Raw genomic sequence first — 16,456 nt, 5'->3', positions numbered from 1 at the left:
CATTTTCACAATATTTAGAAGACATTGTCTTCCTCTAAAGATCCAACAGTCTCTCCTGGTCTCCACCGAAGCTTTAAAGATGGCAGGTTTTTGTGTGATCCTTCAGCAGTGCAGCCTAAACAGACTCATCTGATGGACAGCGAGGCTGACTGTGAGTCTGTGAACATTTCAGCATATCAGAGAGGCGGAACGGCCATCTCAGCTTTTCTGTGTTTTCTAGAAAACCAGCCATATGTACAGTACAGCGTTACAACTCCACGAAAATAATGTCGACAACATAACGTTGAAATGCATTGTACAAAGATGAAAACGCTACATTTACTCCTAGGAAATTTCTCACTGTAGAGTACAAAAAAAAGAAAAGTTAATCATAGGACGCATGCTGACGGCAGTAGACGAACACACTGGGTAAACTTTCTACAGAATATTTATGGGATGAGTACGATCACCTGCAAAGGCTCTGTCAAACCAGCAAACATCTGCAGAAGGATCAATCTGAACGGAGTCTGTGGATTTACACACGGGGTCAGAATAATTTCACCGTTTGTCTGTCTGAGGTCCAACGTTGTGGAAGTCATGAAAATCCGGCAGCAAACCGTCTAGACAGTCCTGACACTTCAGAAGGAATTAAAGCTTAAACGGCAGCGTGAATCCAGAAACCTTCATTTTACCTCCCCTGTGGCTAACCCACAGTTAGCATATTAGCCACAAGTTTAGATGATACTGTCTCAAGTGAAACGTGTGTTCAACATGTGACAGACCAGATAGTAGCTGTGAGTCGTCCCTGCTAACAACATCCAAGTAATCCACAGAGCCGCCTTCACTTTATCACTTTATGAGCAAAAATAATCTTATTTTCATTCATTGTTGGAGTGTGGCAATAAATGTCCCCCAGTCAGGCAGTTTGGATTATAATCTCTTCTATGTCAGATCTTTTTTTGTTTCACTTTAATCTCAGACGGCAGCAGCGTCCATGTCGGCGGTGTGATTCATGGCGCCTGCCGACAGGACGTCCACACCTGGAAATAATGGCTCCCTGCTGCTTCATTTAAAACGCTGGAAGCTCACACACAAGCAGCACAGGTGAAAGTACCTGCTGCTGTTTTTGTGCTTCATTTTATGATGAAGATTTGTTTTCAGTTCAGAAGCTCATTTCGACAAGAACCCAGAATATCACCTTATGGCCAAAATAATGTAAAACCATTTTTCCACAGCAGAATTTATGACCGTGTCAGACTATACTACATTTTCCAGCTGAAATAAATATTAATATTGATCAGTTGAATTCGTTCTGTGATTTGCCATCAGAACTTCCCACAGCTCAGTGTGATCATGTAAAACAATAACAATATTTACTGTCATGGATGTCTGTAAACTGCACTCACATTTAAGAAGCTGACACCAGTGAACTCATTTTGATTAAAAGGATCAATAGATCAGTTAGCTGATTTACTGACTTTGTTTCATTTCATTGAAGCCATGAGAGTTAATGATGCTCATCAAATCTGTGAAAAGTCAGCATTGGCTGATGTTTGTTCTGGATTTTTAAATGGATTTGTTCAAGCTGTTTCCAACACAACTATTTGTGTCTCGTACTGATTGAATTTCCTCGACTGTCGTCTCCTGTTGGTTTGAGTCAGATGATAATTCCTTGAAAATTTGAAGCCAACTGTTCAGATGTTTTTTTTTTATGATGAATAACAAAATTCCTGGTTCAGTAGTTTTGAGTTTTGTTGTATTTGTGCACAAAATGTTGTCATATCATGAAAGCTGCAGCGGTTTTGTCAATGTGAGACGTGTATGATGCTTTTATTGGCCGTCCTGGGAGGCAGAAATACAAACAAATGTATAAAACTGACAAATGAACTGGATACACGACACACTGTAAACGTCCTGGTTTGATTTGTTTTCATTTTAAGTCCAAACGTTCGGACTTCGTAGTTCTTTATATTTCACGTTTATGGAGGAATTTTAATCAAAATGTTCTGATGTACAGCCTGAACTGAGAGTTGATTTCCGCCTTTCTTCCCTTCGAACCAGATGTACACAAAAGAATCTGTTTTTGTCATTTTGATGTTTTCTATGCCATAATCTGACACCGAAGAGATTGTGTTTTGATTTTTTTTTTTTTTTTTAAGTGCAATATATTTATTTTGCTCTCTGGAAATAATGTGTAATGTATTATTGCCACATTTAAAAAGTTATTTGTAAACCTTGAGAAATATATATCACCACCCAAACACTGAGTTTTTTTTTTTTTTTTCCCACTCACTGACATCTTGTACATGTTTCTCTCCTCCGCAGTGAATCACAGACTGTCAGAAATAAATGAAATCATGAAATGATTAAACACACACACAGCTGATATTCAGATGTTTGATCCTGCTGATGTCTGAACTCTGTATCTTACAGTTTGCCGGCTCAAATGTAATGAAATCCTACGAGGCCGGTGCAGAAATCAGTCCTGTGAACGTGAAGCAAGACAAAATCCAGACGATTAAAACAAACTGCTGTTCTATTTCCAACCGTCCAGATCTTAAAACCAACACATGACGCCATCTAGTGGTCATCTGAGAGACCAGCTGCACGAGTTAGTTCTAAATGTGTCAACAGTTCTCACCAGAACATGATTTATTTGCGTATTAAAATCAGGCACTGAGAACATTTTGGAACACTGGCAGCAATTTTCCTTTTATCTGCTGACATTCCCAACTTTGGTCTACTCTCGACATAATAATTTCAATTTCCCTCTTCCACTCATTAACTCCTGTGCACAAACACAAACATAAACACACACCATTTGAGTCACAGACAAAAGAAAATAGGGCGACCTTGAAGGTGTCCCTGATTTGAATGGGGGAGAAAAATGAAGTTGTACGCAGAATCAATCAGAAATGTTTCCTGTTGGCTGCTGCGCTACAGACCACAGTGTGTCTTCGTTTGTTTGTCTATTGGAGCCAGAAGTCACCTTGAAAGGTTGGAGCTCTGACTTGGTTTGAAACTTCTCATTGGCTGCTCATTCTCCTGCGGACTGACCCGATTGGTCAAATTTGTGGTAAAATTGCGAGGGCGCGCAAATATGGCGGGTGACTGGCTGAATCAGCTTTGATTGTTGTGATCGAATTCCTGGAAAGTTATAAATTTTATCAGTTTGGGATCTGACCTGGTTTGTATCGATAAAGCGGAACGAGAATCAACTTCAAAACATCAGCAGCACCTTCAGAGTCATCAGGAGGAAAAACTGCCACGACTCTCTGAAATTCTAATAATTCATAATACATATCACGATAATTACTCAAACTTGAGGAGACAATTAATAAAGTTTATGGAAGTGAACCAAGAACCACAAACAGAAAATGAGCCAGATGACTGAGGAAAGAGGAAAACGGCACTGATGCTCTTAACAGGTCAAACAAGTGAGCAGGACAGAAGGAAGGAGGGAAGGAGGGAAGGAAGGAAGGAAGGAAGGAAGGAAGGAGGAAGGAGAACCACTCAGCCGGACTTCTTACTGCTAAGTTTTATAGTTGAGATTCTATAAAAGCCAAAACTGTCATTATATTCAGTTTTAAAGCATCACTTATATTCCAGACTGGTCAAAATTCAGCAGGACAGATTTTTTATTACATGACAGGACGATGTAGAGACAAAAGGAAAATGATCAGAACATTAATCAGCCGATGAACATTTAAATGAGTTTATCTTAATTTCTAATCTTTAATAATCTTTAATAATCTTAGTAATCTTTATTTTCTATTTGTTTCTTTTCAGATTCATCGTGTGTTTTTATTCCCCTCCGTGTTTACACACAGTTCATTTCCTCAGAATGAACTTTTGTCAGAAGATGAAGGTGTCATGATTCGTCCTTTCTGTACATCCTGATGGTCTATCTTTGATTTGAACCCCCTTCCTTTAGTCGAGGGATCACAAGAAAGTACATCAAAAACCACTAAATAATGGCTTTAAAAGATTCTCAGCTTCTCTTGTTTCCGTTGTTCAACAGGAAAGCAAAAAAGAACTTCCTGTGATTCTCAGATGGAGATGAATCCTGGAAATGGTTCCCAACACATGAATTATTTCAATACTATCTCATATACAACTGCTGATGTCAAAATAAAATGAAAGCATCCGTAGTCGTTTGGCTGTGGTTGGTTTTGTCCTCATTTGTTGACATTAAGACAAAAGCTTGTGCTTTAACTGAAGTCGTTTGAAGTAAGATTAAGTTTAAGACTGATGGACCGAACCAGACAGATTGGACCAAAAACGTAATTCTGCTCAGGGACCCTTAAGAGTTGTTCAATTATTAAAACCAAATTCCTTCAGGGACGCTGCTCTGCATTAAAATCCGTCATGTATCAAAATATTCTTGAAGCCAATAGCGCTGTAATTGATGTGCATAGAAATGGGAGCAGCGTAATGCTTTACATTTCCATTTCAGGCACTTATGAGTCAAACAGAATATGAACATGTGGACGAGCAGGAAGGGAAAAAGAATCTTTATTAAAATATAATAATTTAGAAAACCAGCCATGACGTCAGAATCAGTTCAGACTGATCTTCACATGAGCCTGTTAGCGTTGTCACCCTTCCAGCTGAAGGACTGAGAGACGCAGCTGGATCTCCATTATTGACTCCACTAACATAAAGTACACACACACACACACACACACACACACAGTCTATCACCAGAACCATCGGCCGCCACCGCAAGACGAACTGACGGATCGATGGCTGGACGTTAGTCACCGTTTCACCAGGAAGAAGGCCCCACTTCTGCCCTGATAAGAATCGGTTACATCCTTTGAAAATAAATAAATAAACAAATAAATAACATCCACTGTGGCTCTGATTGGATTAAAGGGAGAGGGGAAGGGCAAGACAAGCCACCATGAGGTATGGCCCAACAAATTGGAGCTAACAGTCGGGCCAGAGAGTCCATTTTGGGGCATAATTTACACGGTGAGGAGCATGAGCTGAATCTAATGTCATTTCCATCAATTTTGCATTTTGGCCCTTTTTTCCTTCCCTCAGGCTTTTAGCGGTCATTTGAATCGTCTGGCAGAGGACAGCCGGCGAGCATTACAATGTCGGGGACGACATTTAGCACGGCAGCAGAGTGAGAGGTGGGTCTTTACGGCGTGGTGACCGCCCAGCATCCGCTGCTGCACCATCTTGCAAATGGACAAGAATATGCTAATGGGGTAAGAGCACAGAATCGGCCCAGACACGCCACTTAATGGATGTTTTATCTGCAGGTCGAGAGTCTCATCAGCTGCAATCTGCCCTGACAAGACGTGCCAAGTCAAATTTAGCGATAAAGCGCTTTTAACAAACAGGCCACAAAGTGCTCCGGGGAGGACAAAGGACACAAACGCACGGAGGAGTGTGTGGTGAAATGTGAAACATGTTGGCAAACAAAGGAAATCCTTTTAGAGGAAATACACCTTGAAAGCAAAGTTTCCCGAAGATAGACAGAGATGACGGGACTTCCTGACGGAGCTCAGACTCACTTTACTTCCTGCCCACAAATGTGTGCATTTCTGCTCAAAGTACAAATGATTTGGCCAAAAAGTTTCTGAAGCCAAAGTTTAAACGATCCCCAGGTCTCTTCTGATGTAAATGGGACATTATGGGATGTTGTTTCACTGTAATTGCTTTGACTTTTAACAGTATGAGCTGTTTTATTCACTCACATCACCCGTTGGTTTGTAAACTACCAGTTTAAGCCTGACTTTGTAATTCAGCTGTCCGCCATTTTGTTTTTTTGAAACGAAAAAAAAAAAAAACATCTTAAGAGGAGGAAGTGGAGATGGCCCACTCTGTTCGCTATCCTGATTGGGTGGTACAGCCTGTCAGTTACACTGTGGCCACGCCCATTAAGCCAAACTCTACTTTATGATCTATTCCCTTCTAAATGGGATCATCATTAAAAAAAAAAAAGAGCATCATGCTGTAATCAAAACCTGAATCAGGAAAACAAATAAGTGGTGCCATTTTCCCATAGAAATCAATACAATCTCACTTTTTACAGCTAAGTCAACTTTAAGGCTCTACTGTTTTGGCTTCGTCTACAGGCCACAAAATAATTCCTTTACAGACGTGTTTGTATCTGTTGGTCCAGTATTTGCTCCATTTGGGTCTCCACCGGCTGCAGTTCGTCTGCAGTTTGGCAGGTGGAGTTCAGAGATGCATTTCAAAGTAGACGCTAATCTGAAAATTCGGTTGATCAGAGGAAAAACAAGAAAGTTTGGGATTTAATTTTTTGTCAATTAAAAAAATATATAAATAAATATGAAATAAAAATGTTTCTTACAGCAGCTTCATTTGTTACAAAGAGCTCATACTGATCGCTAAAGCACTAAATGTAAAATTCAATGGATGCATTTACGTTTACGGATCAGTTCAATTCCAGGATAACCATGTTAGAGTTGGATGTGCCGTCGTTTTGACAGCACAGTTGGAGCATTAGTTTGCTTTCAGTGTCAGACGCAGCCAAAGGAAATCCGTTTACCGAGTTATTTCCAACATTACCTCCGACACACGTCTTGGTCCATCCTGCTGCCTGATCTGTGCAAAGCTTTGGACACCGACACAAACGTTAAGACGCCCACCTGAGATGTGGAAGTTGGGCCTTTGTTTGTGAAGGAATCATAAATCAGGATTGGATCTAACGTGTCACGGTCCATTCCTGGTTTCACCTGCCAGTTATTTTCCAGCTCATCGGCCAAACCCGGCTCACCTGAGCTCCCAGCTGCAGCTCGTCACCTATTAAACCAAAACACAAGTCTCTCCTGCTGTCTCACTGCTCAGCAGATCTTTGACCCACCGACACAAATCATTTCAGGTGTTGGAAGGGCAGAATGAACCTGAGTCATTGAGCTGCGTGTTGAGTTGCTTTGCCTGCCTGAACTGGACTTCAGTGTTTAAAACAAAGTTGAGGTCTCGTTACACCTGTTACACAGTAAATGCAATGATATTTGGAGGAGCGTTTAATCAACTGGCTTCATTTTGTATCGAAGAGACTGAGACCATCAACTCTGAGTGAATAAATCAAGTGACAAGTAGAGAGATTTTCCCATTGACTTCAGTAACTTCAGTGACTTTTCTTGAGGGCAGGTTTAGGCGGCGTTGGGTCGGCTCTTGTATGCGGCCCGCTCCACATGAGACTTCCCCTGCTCCTTTTAACGGAAGCTGATGCTACAGTCCTCCCAGGTGTCCCACAGGTGTCCCACAGCGTCCCTCCTCGGCTCCCGTGGCAGATGTCCAGCCCAACTGCTGCCTCTCCAAAGACAACGAGGCCTGATAGCGGGGAAACGAGACCGAGCCGCATAACAACAACTTATTACGATGATGAAATGTCCTACAAAGCCCCAAACACCCTCTCAGAGAAATCTCTCCCTCCGATAAGCGGAGTCTAGGCCTCCCCAGGAGTGGGGGTGGGGGGGGGGGTCCTAACCTGATTGGCTCGACGGCTCAGAAGGGGCACACGTAACAAAATCAAATGGCCGTCAAGCTGCTGTCATGCATAATTAATTGGACCTTCTACGACCAACTACACAAAAATCCATGGTCATTCGATTAGGGGGTTTTGGAGGACTCTCTAAAGTGCATCGCTGTCTGAGCTGCTTCCCCGCTCACCTCTCTATCTGAGGAGAGTGTCAGCCCCACCACAAACCTGGAACATCCAGCAAGCCTTTCACTGAGTTCCCCGTCAAAACCCCAAAGTGCACTTTCACTCCTGAAGAGTGCAGCTTCTTTTGTTTGGAGCTGGATTGGGCAAAAATGAAAGGACAGACACACCGACACAAACTGTGAGACTTCTCAGACACATTTCCTCAACCTTCATTCTACAATTCAATCTGGTCCAGTTTTCATTTTGCCTGTTTTTCATTATCATTAATAACTCAATTGTGTGACATTCAAGTGTTTGAGGGGAAAAAAAGCTTTTTTGAAATGAGAAGATGACTCATTAAGTTTGCAGAAATAACAAAACATGGAGGGTTTGTTGTCTCCTGAAGGGTTCAGGGTCCAGACATGAACGTGGGCCGAGTTCAAAGTCAGAAAGTAAAACAGATGTTTTTAGCAGTGGTGTTATATACTTGATTTGAATGTTTATGTTTTATTTTCCTGTTTTATTGATTTTACTGTTGATACGTTTATAATCAATAATGTTTCTCTAAATAAACAGATCTCAAACTTAGTAATTGTAAATGATTACATTTTGTTATAGCAGTTCTTTGGTTTACATTTCACATTTCCATAACTTTTGAATGTTAACTTTCACAGTTGTGAAATTAATGAAAACATAAATTAAATATATGGTCGAGCCATCGAGTTTTTGATATAGGTGAAATGTACAAAGACAGACAGCTGAAGGAATGTGTGTGTGGAATAAAAGCCGTCATCATTTTAATACATTTCAGTGAAAAAGAAGTTCAAGTCAACCACTTGAACTACTTGATTCTTTGTAAATTTTTATTTATTTTTGCCTTAATTTGATGAGATTCCAGAAGAAAACAGAGTTGAGGGAAACATAAATGAACTAAATGGAAGTCCTGTCAGCTTCATTGAAGAGAAAATAATCTCTCCAACCACCAGTCTGAGCAGATTGTGACTAATAAAATATTCTGGAAGAATGACGCTCAGTAAGTCTTCATTTGAACTATTCAGTTACACTGAAGTTAAATCTAAATCTGAGCATGAATGAAATAAGAAAACATTACAAATAAGTTTAGAAACTTTAAAGGACAGCGATGGAGTTCAGCTGAGTGAATGTCGCCTCCTGCAGGACTACAGAAGTAAAACCATCAGACACTGAAACTGTCAAACTGCAGCAAGGTTTTTATTCAAAAAAGCATATTCAGGAATTAAAGATGCATATACTTACATGTGTAAATACACAAAGTGGGAAAACAATGTGCTTCAGTAGCTGCAATGTCGCTATGCACATCAGGTGCATACATGAAAATGTCTTTAGGGATGTTTTCATGATCTACAGAGGACACACGTCTCCCTGTCCTTTCAGGGAGATTCTCCTTTTTTTACTTCTCATCTGCGTCACATTCCTCATGACCGTTATCACTGCTTAAAATGGAAGACAGCTCCGTCTGGTGTCTCTCACCACCACAAGGCAACAAATACACGATCAATGAAATTAAAAAGAAGAAGAAGAAGAAGAAAAAAAAAAAAAAAACTTTCACTGCTGAAGCATTTACTCCATCGACACAGCGTTATATTTCTTTTCTAAATGTTCACTTATTCCCCTTAAGCCCTGCTGGACTTGCACTGCCTCTGCTCGGTTGGAGGCCCGGAGTCCTGGGCTGGTTTTCAGTGGATGGTTGTGGTGGATTTTTTTTTTTTTTTTTTTTTTGGAGGGGGGCGTGGCCATAGAGAGGGGAAGAGAGGTTTTGTGAGATAAGGGTCTACCTAGTTGGCAGGATGGGGCCGTCCCTCGGGGATGAGCGAGGTGAAGAAGGTGCTGATGAAGGACCAGGCGGTGGTGAGGAAGCTCGGCTCAGGGAGAGCAGCAGCTGCAGCCTGGGCCTGGTCCTCGGGGCCCCCACCCCCTTCCTCACCGCTGTCATCGTCCTCCATCCCCTCATCCATCAGTCGTTCCTGGGACACAGGGAGAAGACGCAATGCAAGATTTTTCACCAGTAAATCTCTTTCTCTACTTTTGATTTTAAGATAAAATTATTATGAATTTAAAGATTCACAAGAGAACTTCCAGGGTTTCTTATTTTATGTTATCTAAATTTTATAATCCTGTGTGCAGAATGTCAGAGATCGCATTGATATTCTCTCTGACTTTTGGAGGTAAAGATGGTGCAAACCCTCAGAGCATCGAGTCTCCAGGTATCAAGTCCTGTCTGCCCATTCTTACTCAGAACATAGAAATTACTGCGAAGCCTTTTGCATATTCAGACACTTGGAAAAAAAAAGCAAGCACCCGTTTGTCGTGCTGCAGCTGGTTTCTTTCTAAACAGATAAATTCTGTTGTAAATTCATATGTATGTTATGTAAATTAATAATTCCAATAACTTCACTGTAGTAACAATATCAGACTGTAGCACTACAGGGAAACACCAGAGAAGCTTCAGCTTTAACAGTGACACGCATTTAGGAAATCATCTCCAACTCACCATTTCCTGAATGTCCTGATGTCTCTCCCCTTCCTCCTGACGAGCTTCAGCCCTTTCTCCTCTGAGATTCTGCTGCTCCAGCCTGAAGGGAAACCAACCGGCCTGGTGCCTTAAAAAACAAACAAACATGAACATTATTCCCGAGTTCAAAGTTTCCTCTTTAATAATCAGATGCATTTAGACACATTTCAAAAGTGTTACTTTGCTAACAGTGCTATGAACAGAGGTTACTGTCTGCGCCGACTCACAGGTAGACGAGGAGCATGGCGCCGATCACCATGATGAAGCGGCTGAAGGAGGAGTAGAAGTAGACGATGCTGAGCAGGACGCCAGCACGAGAAACTGTGTACAACCAGTCCAGCCAATCGCGGTTCAGCTCGTCGTCGTTCAGCACAGCCCCGCCCTGCGCGTTCATCTGGATGTTGGGGTTGGCCGGCGGGTTTTCTGGTAGAGGGTTGGGTGCCGGGTTGGGCCCCAGCGGTGGCTGTCCAGCTTCATTGGCCTGAGCGGGCTGATGGGGGGCCGGCGAGGGACTGGAGGGAGGGGGGGTACCTGGAGGCTGAGAGGCTGCTACTGCTGCTTGGCTGAGAAGAGGAGGCCAACAAATAAAGCAAGCTGTAAATTTTATTCAAAATCCAGATTTTGCAATTCAGCGTCGTAGTCAGTTATATTTCCTTCACTTACTATTGCATGTAGTAATGACGTGCATACATCTGCTGCCACCACAGCATCTGCATGGGCATGTACATAGGGTGGGGGGGTACGTTGGGTGGGAGGCCGCCTTGTAAAGGGACCTGGGCTTCACCAGGCCTGCAGAAGAATGCCACAAATACAGACTACTGATGTATGTTTTCTCTGATTTCAGAAAAAAAAAAAAAACAGAGCAAACCGCTTCAGCCCCCTAAAAAATGTAATCAGTGCCATCAAAGGTCTGAGTTACTGCACCACTGCTGCTTTGGAGTGTATGTAGGTGTTTGCTTATCTCTCAGTTTGTTTGGTGACCTCTCCAGGGTGCACCCCTCCCTCCCTCAATGTCAGCTGGGATTTACTCCATAAGGTTCAGTGATGCGAATAATGAAGGTTGCAGTGGATTACATTACATTTTATTTCATGCACATTAAAGAGTCACAACATAAAGACTCTGCAGTGTGTGTGTCAAAAATGAAGTTTTCCATATGAAGGACAAATCTCAGTCAATATAATAACAAAATATACACATGATATAAATGAGAATCTGGTTTGGTTCAGGGAAGACAAGGAATCCTGTCGCTGTCACGTTCTGCTTACCACTGAGGAACACCGGGGGGGCTCTGAGGGTCGTACTGGGGGAGGCCGCCACGATACCTCAGCCCATCGTAGCTTTCTGGGATAGAAGAGGAGGAGGAAGAGGCTGACTGGCTGTCCTGATTTGGTGTGGTGGCGGGAGAGGCAGAGCTGGACACACCTGGACTCTGAGTGACAAAATAAAAACAGCAAACACCATCAATCAGGAAAACTTCACAAAACTTTATAACCCTGCCGTGTCCAATTTTACAGGTTGCGTCATTTCATGAAAAGTCACAGGGAGGACATGAGTGAGAGGCAACAGACGCTGAGCTTCTGTAGGTTTGTGTATCAAGCTCATCCTGTCTTGGCCTGCTAGGACTAAATATGAAGAACTACAAACAACTGAAGTTGTGACTCAGTCTGATGAATGTTTGAGGCAGGATAACAATTTGCCATTTCAGTGTGTGATCTGTAATGAACCTCGTCTTCAAACGTTGAGGGCTCAGAGCTACATGGCAGCCCTGCATGGGTCTACTCACACTGGAGTCAGAAGCAGAAGAGCTGGAGGTGGCCATGGAGGGGCTCCGAGGCACAGGTGAGCCCGGGGGACTGTGAGAGGCACACACAAGGTGCATCATGTGGTATTCATCCTGCTGTGGGTCGATTGGTTCAGGACAAAAGGCGGCGATGTGCGAGGAAGAGGAGGAGGTGAAGGCAGCAACAGAACAGAGACACAAAGAAATGGAGAAAGAAAGAACAGGATTACTGTGGAATTGACCAGAATGACACAAAGCTCGGCCTTTGTTGGTATAAACACATCAGATCGCCTATTGTTTCCCCAACAGCCTGTTTCTGTTTCAAAGATGTGAGCACAGACACACACATGCACATACACAAACAGCATGGTGCAAATAACTGAAGCTTCAGAAGTCATTAGAGTCACAGAGAAGCTGCATAAAGCACACTTCTGTTTCTTCTCTTTTACCACTGAAAACAGAACGATAAAGATTTTGACATTGATGTTCAAATATCAGTCAGGCATTGAGTGACAGGCAAGAAAACATTCCACCTTAAAATATTGATACCTCTTAGTGAGAGAAATTGTTAACTAGAAAAGAAGAAAACACACAAAACAGCCAAGTTGAACAGCTGAGAATCTTTCGTATCCACAGAAAATGTGTGCACAGCTGAAATATCTCTAACTGAATTGAAATCGGGAAAACAAAAATCAGGGCTCAAATCAAATGTGGATCTTGTGAATCAGAATCAAATGAATCCAGGAAATTAGTATTGATGGTCCTCACCTTTCTCAACACATCTCTGAGCTGCAGGTGGTCCTGAAGGAGCCGTCCTGAGTACACCAGCCGCTGGTCTTTGGACAACTACAACACAAACAGCAACACAGTCTGAGGAAGACCAAAGGCCTCATGTAGAAACAGCAAAGTGAGGATCTCAGTCTTTTCTTTACAGCATCATGTGTCGTCTCTATTTGACCTGACCTGAAATTGCGAGGCTCTTCCTTGGATATAAACTGTGACACTCAGTGGAAGTGATACTGCTAAAAGGGCTCAGGAGCATATCTGGGCCTCAGAGCTAAAATTAACTCCAAAGTATGCTTGGAAGTGTTTCCTTGGTCAAGAATGGACAGGTCAAACTTTAAAACTGAAATTTTTACTTATATATATGTACATATCACCGTCCAAAGCCATCATGTTTGGGTTGGTCTGGGTGTGAGTGTGAGTGGTTGTTGGTCTCTGTCTGTCCCTGTGTGCTGGCCCTGTGATGGACTGATGACCTGTCCTGGGTGACCCTGCCCTCACCCCGTGTGAGCTGGGATTGGCTCCAGTGGTAGAATCGGTGGAAGGTGAATTAGTGAATAAACATTTGCAATTCTTTGAAAAGTAACAGCTACCAAACAAACTACTTTGTGAGACTAGATTGTCACCTGCTGTTTTCAAGGTCAAAAATTCAACCTCAACGTCCTATTTTGAGGATACACCCCCAGCGTGACTGGCCCACATTAAGAGCAGACAAACAGACAAACATGAATGTTTGACTTCCAGCTACGACAGGGATAAGGCCAAGCTTTTGTGGAAAATCTAATGACACATATCTTCAATGTGTGTGAAGGAATTAGAGAATTCTGAAATATATTTTTACTATGTTTTAGTTTAAAGTGTTGATTTCCCCGAGAAAGTACAAATTTGTGATTTGTTGGTAGAAACAATCTCATTATTTATATTTATATCTCCTCTCTCAGGCCTCGGACTTTAGTGTCCCAATCAAAACAGAGGCTGGGTGTCTACCTTTTGACTGAACGGGACCTTTAAAACTTACTAAAAGCATTCATTGCACGTACAATCAGAATCTTTAATCTCTGTGCATCACAAAGCTTTCACTTCTCCTCAGTGGCGCCACTGACTGTCATTGTAGGAGCAACACCTGACCACAAAGGAAACTTAGCTTTCAGTTTGCGTTGTACTTGCTAGTTGCCAGACATTTTATGAATGTTCTTGCTAAGATACAAGATAACATGCTGCTTGTTTGTTTGTTCTGCTCAAAACATTTACTTCCCTCTCCTGCTGGACTGTAATTCCTCCTACGACCAAACCTGTTTTAAAGCCTCAGTGTGTAGCATTTAATGGCATGTCCTCACCCCTTCCGTGCAAAGTGTGTAGAAGAACATGAGGCAGCCTGGAGGCATCATAAAACACAAAAAGCCCTCTGAACAGTGTTTGGTTTGTCTGTTTAGGGTCACAGCAGACATGCCGTGGGACAACGTGGTGGCTAGCCCTATGTGAGACTACCTTATCATGCAGCTATGAAAGAAATGCATCAGTGTCACATTTACCTTCCATTTGCATTACTTTTCAAACTTTAACTGAAACATCTGGGTTGTGGTAAAGCTGTCACATAGACACATTTGAATGGGGCAGAGATATTCTCATATAAACCCAGGTACACCAAGCAGTGAACTCTCATGTGCTTGTCTATTAAGCTTAAAGTTCAAACTACAGGGAAATGAAAAAAAAACTAAAAAAACACAAAAATTACTGCCCATTTTTCCTCCTCCTGGTATGTTTTGTTGCTTCATCATCAGAAAGTTCCCTTTCTTCTACCTTCTAAATACAAAACTTTCCAAGGGATTTTTTTTACGCAATGTGGGAGGAGGAGGCAGGGGCTCTATTGTGTACAAAGCAACACAATACACCTGTTGTCAGCCATAAAGTCATTACACAGGATACAACCATGTGCTTTATTTGGTCATATGACTGTTTGGAACTGTCTAAACTTACTTTGGATTATACTGCAAGTAGTTTAATAGCAATTAAAACATTTTTCAACATTTGTCTCTCCATTGTGTTAGATATACATTTCTAAACTTTGTTTCTTCAGTTTTTCAAATTATCCTGCTTCTTAAATGTGAGAAATTAGAACAAACTGATATTGAAATAAGTCTTTCTCTAAATGAGCAGGAATCCATCCTGGTCCACCAACAATTTTAAACTGAAGTGAACTGTAATTTACTGAAACCATAATTAGAGACAGAAAACACAGAGCAGCTTACCGGCTTGCTGGGGTACACGTTGGAGATGTGACTCTTCAGCCTCTCCACGGTCCAGTTAAGGAAGCAGTTGATGGTCTGGTCCTCATACTTCTGGTTGGGGGCCTTGATGACCAGGGTTACAGGACTATCAATTGGCCCAGGATCCATGGCTCATATTACTAGCAGGGTGGGCTCTGAAGAACCGGAGCTCAGGAGAGCTAAGTGCCACAACTCAGGTCTTACCTGAGCAGAAAACTTCCTCAAATCCTCTCCATTCTGTATTCAGCAAAACACCTAAAACAGTCCCTCCCTCAGCTGGGGGACAGGTTTCCCCCCTCTACAACATCTGCTGCATCTGTAGATCTGTTGGTGGGTTCCAATATAGTGTATCAAGCCGCTTCTTGTGCAGTGGCAGTTTCTGGATTTCTGAGGAGGAAAAGAGGAAGAATTTCTGTCCATATCCGCTCTCAAACTTTAGTTTTCAGCTGAAAAGATTAGTTGATCAAATGATTCATCAGTCACCGGGACCTTAAAGATAGCTACAGATCAGTTATTTAGATGAACATTTCATCACTTCTATACTTAAGATCCCTGTGTTTTACAAAAAGATATTTTAAAGCATTAACTTTGGCTCTGATTTAAACAGGTGGTGTGTGTGTGTGTGTGTGTGTGTGTGTGTGTGTGTGTGTGTTGGGGGGGGTCACACTTCCAGACACCTGCCCTGTTGCATCAGTTTTCCAGTGAACTGTCACTGTAAACTAATTTACTGTAAACCAGCTCCAGTCCAGTTAAACCCGAGCTAACTTAGCCTGCTATCCTGTTGCCCAGCGGGGCCTCGGCGTCGCCCCAGGCGGGCAGACGGGCTTCGGAGGGCAGCTTGGAGGGCAGCTGGCTCCGGCTGCGGTTTGCTTTCCGACCCCTGTCCCGAAGCTAGCGGAGTTAGCTCGGCGGCTAACGCCAGCTAACCCCGCTGAGGTCTGACAGAAAAGCAGGCCGGACCAACGAACCGCTCCCCGGCGGTGACAGCGCGTTTAGGGGGCTTAAAAGTGCGAAGTAAACCGGCACAGTCGCTCCAGGACCGCTTTCCTTCCCTCCTTTTTTACCTTTCTGCTGCTCCGCTGCCGTCGCTGCTCTCCGATCCTCCTGCCTTGTTGTTGTAATGTCGGGCGTGAGAGCGGAAATACGTCATCACCCTCCTCGGAACAGCTGATCGGGAGATAAATAAATAAACAACCCGGTAAACAACAGGAAAGATGGTTTTCTTTTCTAGTCCGAGTTTATTTGAAAACAGCTGTCGATGTTAAAAGGAAAAATAAATCAAAATTAATATGATTATCACATTTTCTGCTAGTTTTAACGTTTTAAGGCGATGTGGTTGCTAACAAGCTACCACCTAACAAGCTAATGTTATTTACTTTTGATTAATTAATCAATTAAACATTAAAAACTATGAACGTACATTCAGAAAATAGGTAACCGTCAGGGAAACGTTACTTTTATTTAG

At 42.4% G+C, this 16,456-nt stretch overlaps 1 protein-coding gene across 1 annotated transcript; it reads right to left on the bottom strand.

Annotated features, from left to right (window-relative positions):
- Nucleotides 1-9,327: 9,327 nt before the first annotated feature.
- On the bottom strand, nt 9,328-16,132 carry herpud2 (HERPUD family member 2). The gene is made up of 9 exons (XM_029504367.1): nt 16,056-16,132; nt 14,974-15,378; nt 12,710-12,787; nt 11,945-12,058; nt 11,427-11,590; nt 10,824-10,949; nt 10,388-10,723; nt 10,140-10,248; nt 9,328-9,612 (listed from the first exon to the last, which is right to left on the bottom strand). Exons 2-9 carry the CDS (start codon nt 15,118-15,120, stop codon nt 9,424-9,426), a joined length of 1,263 nt encoding a protein of 420 aa, XP_029360227.1. The 5' UTR covers nt 15,121-15,378; nt 16,056-16,132; the 3' UTR covers nt 9,328-9,423.
- Nucleotides 16,133-16,456: the final 324 nt, after the last annotated feature.

The sequence above is a fragment of the Echeneis naucrates genome, chromosome 6 (assembly GCF_900963305.1).
Source record: "Echeneis naucrates chromosome 6, fEcheNa1.1, whole genome shotgun sequence".
NCBI lineage: Eukaryota > Metazoa > Chordata > Actinopteri > Carangiformes > Echeneidae > Echeneis > Echeneis naucrates.
This window is presented reverse-complemented; position numbering and strand designations above follow the sequence as displayed.